This window comes from Mus caroli, chromosome 9, assembly GCF_900094665.2.
Source record: "Mus caroli chromosome 9, CAROLI_EIJ_v1.1, whole genome shotgun sequence".
In the NCBI taxonomy this organism is placed as follows: Eukaryota; Metazoa; Chordata; class Mammalia; order Rodentia; family Muridae; genus Mus; species Mus caroli.
In genome coordinates, this window is record NC_034578.1 from 35,629,662 (window position 1) to 35,639,370 (window position 9,709).

Genomic DNA, 9,709 nt, shown 5'->3' on the forward strand with positions numbered 1-9,709 from the left:
GAGCTGCTTAGTGTGATGGATTTTCTTCTTAGCACTGCTTTCATTGTGTCCCACAAATTTGGATATGTTCTGCCTTAATTTTCATTGAATTCTTGAAAGTCTTTAATTTTGCTGTTTATTTCTTCATTCATCAATTTATTATCAAGTAGAAAGTTATTCAGTTTCCATGATTTTTTTTTTGTGGGTATAGAAGTTCAGCCATGGTCTATGGGAGAGTATGCATGGAATTATTTGAAAATTCTTATATGTGTTTAGGCCTGTTTTGTGTATGATTTTATTGTCCATTTTGGAGAAAATTCCTTGAGTTACTGAAAATTTATATTCTTTTATTTTAGAGTAAAATATCCTGAAGTTATATCATAAAACCATTTAGTTCATAACTCCTGTTAGTTTCAATCTCTTTCTGTGTAGTTTTGTTTTCCATGATCTCTCCATTGGTGAGAGTGTGTTTACATATCCCACTAATATTGTGTGAGGTTCACTGTGTTTTGACCTTTAATAAAGGTTTTCTTTATGGATGTGGGTACTCTTGCATTTGTGGGATAGATGTTCAGAATTAAGAGTTCATCCTGGTGGATTTTTCCTTTGTTGAGTGTGACGTGTCCATCCTCATCTCTTTTGTTATCTTCTGGTTGAAAATCTATTTTATTGGATATTATAATGGCTACACAAGGTTTTTTTTTTTCCCCATTTACTTGGATTTTTTTTCCAGCATTCTTCTCTGAGGTAGTGTCTGTCTTTGACACTGAGTTATGTTTCTTGTATAAAGCAAAGTTCTTGATCACATTTATTTATCCATTTTTTAAGCTTTTGTCTTCTTATTGGAGAATTGAGCCCATTGATGTTGAGAGATATTAAACACCAATGATTGCTATTTTCTTGTAAGATTGTTGATGGATATGGTATTATGTATGTGTGGTTCTCTTCTTTTTGGTGTTGTGAGATGATTACTTTCTTGTATTTTCTTGGGTTTAGCTACACTAATTTAGTTGACGTTTTCCTTCTAGTATCCTTTGTAGGGTTGGATTAGTTGAAAGGTGTTGTTAAAATTTCGTATTGTCATGGAATATCTTGTTTTCTCCATCAATGGAGATTGAGTATTTTGCTGGGCAAAGTAGCCTGGGCTGATATTTCTGTTCTCTTAGGGTCTGTGTGACATCTGTCCTGAGTCTGCTGGCTTTTAGAATCTCTTTTGAGAAGTTTGTTGTATTCTGGTAAGTCAGCCTTTTTTCTTTACAGCCCATATTATTCCTTCTTTTTTTCTGTGCATTTAATGCTTTGATTAGAATGGGATGGGAGGATTATCTTTTCTGATCTAATCTATTAGGTATTCTAAAGACTTCTTCATTTTGGTCATGTCTTTCTTTAGGTTAGGGAAGTTTAATTTTATAATTTTGTTCCAGATGTTTTCTTGATTTTTGATAGGGAATCTTCACCCTCTTTTTTCCTATTATTCCTAGTTTTGGTCCTTTTGTGTGTCCTGCATTTCCTTGGTGTTTTGAATTAAGAGCCTACTATACTTTGTTTTTCTTTGACTGATGCTTCAATATCTTTTATACTCGAGATTCTTCTATCTTTTATACTCGAGATTCTTTTTTTTTTTTAATGTATAGAAAGATGGCCTAGTCGGCCATCACTGGAAAGAGAGGCCCATTGGACTTGCAAACTTTATATGCCCCAATACAGGGGAATGCCAGGGCCAAAAGAATGGGAATGGGTGGGTCGAGATTCTTTTATACTCGAGATTCTTCTATCTTTTGTATTCTGTTGGTGATGATTGCATCTGTAGCTCCTGATTTCTTTCCTAGGTTTTCTGCCAGGGTTTGTGATTTCTTTATTCTTCTGTTGCCAGTTTCATGTCATTAACTCTTTTGTTCATTTCTTTACCTACTTGATTTTGATTTCCTATATTCCTTCAAGTAATTTCTTCATTTTCTCTTTAAGGTTCTCTACCTATTTGCCTCTTTTCCTGTATTCCTCTAAGGAACTTATTTATAGCCTACTTAAAAGGCTTCTACCATCTTCATGTGATGGGATTTTAGGTCAGAATATTGCTTTTCGGTATGTTATGAAATCCAGGCATTGAATGGTGAGAAAAGTGTATTGTAATAGTGCCAGATTACATGTGTTCTCTTCCTTATGTTCTTGTGTTTGCCTCGTGCTATCTGGTTGCCTCTGGTGTTAATTCACATGTATGACTCTTACTGGATCCTCCCTGTTTGGATGCAGTAGGGCTAATGACCTGGGTTAGGTCAGGTCTTCTGGGAGGCAGGAAGTGATGTTTATGTTGGGGGACTGGGGCTCTTGTTTTCCTCATTAGAACAGGCCTCCTTTGTTCCTTTTTAGAGCAGAAAGTCAGGTTTTGGGGCCCAAGGATAGGATCTTCCCCAGTTCCAGATGGAGGTACAGACTAGAAGGGCTATGGGCTATGTGGCTCAGGAAGAGCAGGATACACCCCAAATCTGCTGGTCTCTGTGCAGTGGCAGGGTCTTGGCTGGTGTGCTTTTTGGGTTAAATGTTTCAAATGTGTCCCTGGTTAAGGCTGACTTCCTGAGAGACAGGTAATATGTGTGGTATTAAAGAGGGGCAGTCACACTGATCTGACCCGGGTGAAGGTACATATCAGAAAGAAGATGGGGCTCCTGTAGAAAAGATAGATCCCACATCTGCTGGACTCTATGAAGGTACCAGTTTACATGGGTTAGTGAGACAGAGGTCTCACCTGTGTCCCAAGATATGGCAGACCTCCTTTGAGGCAAGCATGCTATGGGGTGTGGGAGAGAAGACCGGCAGCAGATCTGTCCCAGAGGGAGATGTAGATCTAAAGGATGATTGGCCTATGGCAGAGGGGATAGATCCATTTTCTGCTCAGTGGGATTTTCAGCTGCCTTAGGTATTGGGGCAGGGATCTCAACTGTGTCCCTGGTTACAGCAGACCCCTAGGACACAGACAGGCTGTGGTGTATTGGAAAGGGGCAGGCAAGTCCATCATCTCAGAGTAGAGCTGCAGGATTGGAAGAAAGTCACATCTTACTTTTTAATGGCAAAATTCTAATTCATTTAGGAAGTTATTATTTGTACACAATCAATAAATGATTTAGAGTTTGAAAGAATATAATACAGTCCTTATATTTCCCCCTAGCTAATGGGTTTCTGCATTGCAATCCTTCTTATTTCACAACACATAAATGGAAAAGGAAGAACTGACTTGAGTCTGTTTCTTTGATTATAATATGTAGGAATACCTAATTTTCTACTTGAGGGTTTGTCAATATGATCATACAATATAAAATTTGTACTGCAGACTTTTTAGTGATAAGATGCCAGTAGTACTTAATTCTTTACACTGTAAAAATTAAAAGATATATTATATTAGCTATCAGTTTTATTTGTATCTAATGGAAATGAATCTGGGTACTTTGTCTTTATGGGTTCCTTAGGTAAGCACTGCTCACTGATTCTCTTCCAGAAATGGTTCCCCAACCAGCATCCCATGCTAATAGCATCATGTATTCACTACTTAATCCTATTAGTAACAAGTTTCAAATAATAAATGGAATGGGTGCTCCAGAGCTCAATTAATTTTCACTATTGGGTATTTAAAGACTTTATGTAGATTATGGATTAGAGAAATAGTAATGTCTAAACTAAAGTTCTGGAGAACTTATCTGAAATTAGATCTTGGATAATAATTCATCGCATTTGTTGAAAAATTACTTCCTTGACACAGTGGGATATTTTTGCACACTAATACACACTCTACATCTCAAATTTGAGGCATACTTTTGAACACATGAAATTTTATAGCTTTAACTCAATGACAGTATTTTATATAAATGCACTTTTAATTTTAAGTATATGTTTAAATTTTTAAATAAAAATTAATTGTGTTTATCTAAGTTAATTCACTTAAGGCAATTATATAGATGGCAAATGTATACTTAAGCAGAAATAGTTTACACGAGCTTTTTGTACAAGTAAATGAAAAATAAACTTTAATCAGTTAATTGGCTTACAAACTTTTTTCTCCTTTAGATCTGATTGGAGGACATGGCATCAGGAAACCACTGCACAGTGACTGAATTCTTCTTAGCTGGGCTCTCAGAGAAGCCAGAATTCCAGGTGCCCCTCTTCCTCCTCTTCCTTGGAATCTATCTAATCACTGTGACAGGGAACCTGGGCATGATCACACTGATTGGGCTTAGTTCCCACCTGCACACACCCATGTACTTTTTCGTCAGGAGTCTGTCCTTCATTGACTTCTGTCAATCCACAGTTGTTATTCCTAAAATGCTCATGAGCTTTCTGACAGAGAAGAACATCATTTCCTACTCTGGATGCATGGCTCAGCTCTACTTCTTCTTCATATTTGGTATTGCAGAGTGCTACACATTAGCTGCAATGGCATATGACCGATATGTTGCTATTTGTAACCCCTTGCTTTATAATATAACCATGTCCTATCAGATTTACAGTTCTCTGATATCGGGGTCATATATTTTTGCTGTGTTCTGTTCATCCTTAATCACTGGATTCATGTTTAGGATTCAGTTCTGCAATTTAGATGTGATTAACCACTATTTCTGTGATCTTCTTCCCCTCTTGAATCTTGCATCCTCTAATATCTATATCAATGAAATATTGATTCTAGTTATTGCTACACTGAATGTCTTTATCCCTGTGATGACCATTATTACTTCCTACATCTTCATTATTGCCACCATCCTCTATATTCACTCCAGTGAGGGCAAGTTCAAAGCTTTTAGTACTTGTAGTACCCACATCTCTGCTGTTGCTATCTTTTATGGTTCAGGAGCATTCACGTACTTACAGCCCTCATTACTGAATTCTATGGGCCAAGCAAAAGTGTCCTCTGTGTTTTGTACTACTGTTGTACCCATGCTGAACCCCTTCATCTACAGCCTGAGGAATAAGGATGTCAGTTTTGCACTGAAAAAAATACTTGAAAGAAAAAAATTCATGTAAGAAGAAATCATGTGAGAATTATTTACCACAGAAAAATAATTAAAAATACATAGAAATATTTTTGACTCCACCTGTCATTATTATTACATATTTCCTAGGATCCTTTAATAATTTTACAATTGGAAATTTACACTGTAAAAATTAAAAGATATTAGCTATCAGTTTTATTGGTATCTAATAGAAATGAATCTGGGCACTTTGTCTTTATGGGTTAATTTTTGAGTACTTAATATATTATATGATTATCAGAATAAAAAATGTATACAAATAGTATAGTTTACACAAATTGTTATGATCATAGATGATATTCCATCATTTTATGTATATTTTTCTTCATATTTGATAGACTTTACTTTAAAAATATATAAACCTCTTTCTAATTTACCACAAATGACACCTTTTAAAAAACTATTTCTTCATTTTTTAAACTTCAGATTTTATCCCCTCCCTGTACATCCTCTGAATGTTCCACATCCCATACCTTTCTCCACCCCCTCACCTGTTTCCGTGATAATTTCCCCATCCCCCATTTTCTATCCCATCAGAACTCTCTACTCCCTGTGGACTTCTGTCTCTTGAGGATTTGGTGCATCTTCTCTGACCGAGTCCAAATCCTGCAGTCCTCTGCTGTACTTGTGTAGGGGGGTTCCTGGTTGGTGTCTCAGTGTATGAGATAACTCAGGGGTTCAGGTTAGTTGACACTGCTTATCCTCCTATAGGGTTGTCTTCCTCCTCAGCTTCTTCCACCTTTTCAAAAATTCAACCACCAGGGTCGGCAGCTTCTGCCCATCGATTTGGTGTAAATAATCTGCATCTGAAACTTTCAGCTGCTTGTTGTAACTTTCAGAGGGCAGTCATGAAAGGTCCCTTTTTGTGAGCACACTATAGCATCAGTAATACTGTCAGGCCTTGGAGCTTCCCCTTGAGCCTGATCCCAATTTAGTTCTGTTGCTCAAGCTCCTTTTGCTCAGTCTCTTCACCATTTTTACCCCTTCAGTTCTTTCAGACAAGAACAATTTTGTGACAGAGTTTTTACTGTGTGATGACAACCCCATCCCTCACTTGATGCCCTGCCTTTCTGCTGGAGGTGGCCTCTACAAGTTCCCTCTTACTACTGTATGGCATTTCATGTAAGGTCCCTCAGTTTGAGTCCTGAGAGTTGCCCACCTCCTAGGTCTCTGGTATATTCTGGAGGGTTCCCCCCACTTTCTACCTCCCAAGGTTGCCTGTTTCGATTCTTTCTGTTGGCCCTTGGCTTCACTCTTGCCCCCCCCCCCAATACCTGATCATGTTCCCCTCTTCTCCTCCCTGTCTCCTTCTCCACACAGTTCCCTCCCTTCCTGCCCCATCCTGAGATTGCCCCCTTCTCCCTCCCAGGAGGGATTGAGACATACTCACTTGGGCTCTTCAGTTTAACCTTTTTTTAAGTTCTATGGATTGTATCCTGGGTATTCTGTACTTTTTTTTAAATATAAAATCCACTTATTAGTGAATACATACCATATATTTTAAAATAATTTTAATACATTTTTCAGAATTTGATATGTAAGTGCTGTAACTATGTCTGTTCCCTTGTCTCCGTTCAACCATTCCCATGGTTACTCTGCTATCTCTCAGTTAATGGCCTCTTCTCCTTTAATCCATATATACTCATAGGAAGACACATTCTATTCTCAATAATTCTTATTGTCCCACTTTTCTTCATCTTAGAATGGGGTGCTTGATATTTCTCAATTCTCCTTTGGAGAGCAGTGTTGTTTGTCTTTCAGGTTCTGAGTCACCACCATCAATCTTTTCTAGTTTCATTTATTTACATGAAAATTTCAAATTCTTATTTTTCTTGACACCTACCTAAAATTCTAATCTATTTTCATGATCACTCAATTATGTACAGTTCATTTAACTTTGGTCTTGCTTTTCTTGAGCATCATATGGTATGTAAATTGTATCTTGGGAGCTGGGCAGGGTAGTGCATGCCATTAATCCCAGCACTTGGGAAGGCAGTGGCAGGCAGATTTCTGAGTTCAAGGCCAGCCTGGTCTGCAAAGTCAGTTCCAGGACAGCCACAGCTATACAGAGAAACCCTGTCTCAAAAAAAAAAAAATGTATCTTGAGTATTCTGAGCTTTTGGGCTAAAATCCACTTATCAGTGAGTGCATATCATGTGTGTTCTTTTGTGACTGGGTTGCCTCACTCAGGATAAACTTTTCTAGTTCTATCCATTTGCTTAAGAATTTCATGAAATTCATTGTTTTGAATAGTTGAATAGTACTTCCCTGTGTAAATGTACCACATTTTCAGTATCCATTCATCTGTTGAAGGACATTTGGGTTCTTAACAGCTGCTGGCTATTATAAATAAGGTTACTAAGAACATAGTAGAGCATTTGTCCTTGTTATATATTAGAACAACTTTTGGGTATATGCCAAGGAGTGGTATAGCAGGATCCTCAGGTGCCAATTTTCTGAGGAACTACTGAACTGATTTCCAGAGTGGTTGTACCATCTTAAATCTCAACAGCAATGGAGGAGTGTTCCTCTTTCTCTACATCCTCACCAGCCTCTAATGTTACCTGAATTTCTGCTTTTGGACAATCTGACTGGTGTGAGGTTGAATCTCAGGGTTGTTTTGATTTGAATCTCCATGATGACTAAGCATTTTGTACATTTCTTTAGTTGCTTCTCAGCCATTTAGTATTCCTCAGTTGAGAATTTTTTGTTTTGCTCTGTACTCAATTTTTAATGGGGTTATTTGGCTCTCTGGGATCTAACTTCTTGAGTTTTTGTATATATATTGGGTATTAGCTCTATGTCAGATGTAGAGTGGGTTAAGATATTTTCCCAAACTCTTGTTTGACATTTTGTCCTGTCGATAGTTCCCTTTACTATACAGAAGCTTTGTAATTTTATAAGGTCACATATATCTAATCTTTATCTTAGAGCATAAGCCATTTGTGTTCTGTTCAGGAAATTTTCCTATGTGCCTATGTGTTTAAGGTTCTTCACCACTTTCTCTTATATTAGGTGCAGTGTTTCTGGTTTTATGTGGAGGTCCTTGATCTACGTGGACTTGAGATTTGCACAGCGTGATAAGAATGGATTGATTTTCATTCTTCTAAATGCTGACCCTCTAGTTGAACCAGCACCATTTGTTGAAAATGCTCTTTTTCCACTGGGTGGTTTTTGCTCCTTTGTCAAAGATCAAGTGACCATAGGTGTGTGGGTTAATTCTGGGTCTTCAATTCTGTTCTATTGATCCACCTGCCTGTCTCTGTACAAATACCATACAGATTTTATCATTGTTGCTGTGTAGTATAGCTTAAGGTCATAGATGGTGATTCTCCCAGAAGTTCTTCTTTTGTTGAGAAACTTTTTTGCTATCCTGGGTTTTTTGTCATTCCAAATGAATTTGAGAATTGATCTTTCTAACTCTGTGAAGAATTGATGTGGAATTTTGGTGGGGATTACATTGAAACAGTAATTGCTTTAGGTAAGATGGTCATTTTTACAATACTACCCCTGCCAATCCACAAACATGGGAAATCTTGCCAAATTTTGAAATCTTTGATTTCTTTCTTCAGAGGCTTGAAGTTCTTTTCTTACATATCTTTCACTTCCTCAGTTAGAGTCACACTAATGTATTTTATATTATTTGTGACTATTTCAATATGTGTCATTTTCCTAATTTTTCTCAATGTGTTAGTCCTTTGATTATAGGAAAGCCTACTTTTGATTTGTTTGAGGTAACTTTATACTCAGTCACATCGCTGAAGTTCTTTATCAGGTTTAGGAGTTCTCTGGATCCATACCATATACAGTTAACAAACTTTAAGGTTAGAACTTACAACATTCTAAGAAAAAATATTGCATTTTCTGTTTTAAGTTTTAATCTTATCACAAAGGGAGAAGTGAATCTTTGCAAAATACTTCATAAGGTTCATAACTTACAACATTCTTAGCAATACTACAAAGAATAAATCTATTGAAAGATTTTGGAGAATCATACTGTGTCAGACAGTCATAGTTTTAGATGGTCTATAAAAAGAAATGTATATTTATCAAATGACAGAGAAAATGTGCTTAGTGACATTCTTTCAAGTAGAATGAAGAGCATTCTAAAATGTGGGTGATGACTATGTTTAATAGAGTGTAGGAACTGTAAGTAGCTAAATGTGTCCACAGGAGGGATTGTATGCATGAAGAATTTATAGACTTACAAACTAGATTTTGGTTAGATACATAATTTGAAACACACATGCTTAAGTAGAACATTTTGGAGTTCTTTTATTCTGATAATCATTGTGGAACATAAGACATTTTGAGAGCAAAATGAATTTCCTTAGAAAAATATAAAATCTATAGACATTGGAATCAACTGAATTAGCAAACATATTGTTGTGAAATATAAAATGTTTCCATGAAATCTCTAAATATTGAACATATAAAGTAACATTTATGAGTCTCAGAATTTTATGGTTGTGAATTTACACAAATGTTTGTTTATTATTCAACATTACTGTGAATATTGGTATACTTCTGTATTTATTGTAAGGCAATGAATATGCAGTAATAATCAACTCTTTTATAAAGTATATATTGCCTTGTCCTACTACTTTTCTTTTATCTGTTATATGGGTTTTTTTTTTTTGTTGTTGCTTCTTTTTGGTATTTGTTTGTTTGTTTATTTTTGTTTTTTTGTTGTTTGTTTGTTTTTTTGAGACAGG

General features: G+C 36.3%; 1 protein-coding gene across 1 annotated transcript; it reads left to right on the plus strand.

Annotated features, from left to right (window-relative positions):
- Positions 1 to 4,047: 4,047 nt before the first annotated feature.
- LOC110302222 (olfactory receptor 1537-like) lies at positions 4,048 to 4,986 on the plus strand. The gene has a single exon (XM_021173042.1). It carries the CDS (start codon positions 4,051 to 4,053, stop codon positions 4,984 to 4,986), a length of 936 nt encoding a protein of 311 aa, XP_021028701.1. The 5' UTR covers positions 4,048 to 4,050.
- The last annotated feature ends 4,723 nt before the right edge of the window (positions 4,987 to 9,709 follow it).

What these genes read in the sequence shown, in the direction of transcription:
- LOC110302222 (XM_021173042.1), top strand. Translation starts at nt 4,051, where the DNA reads ATGGCATCAGGAAACCACTGCACAGTGACTGAATTCTTCTTAGCTGGG.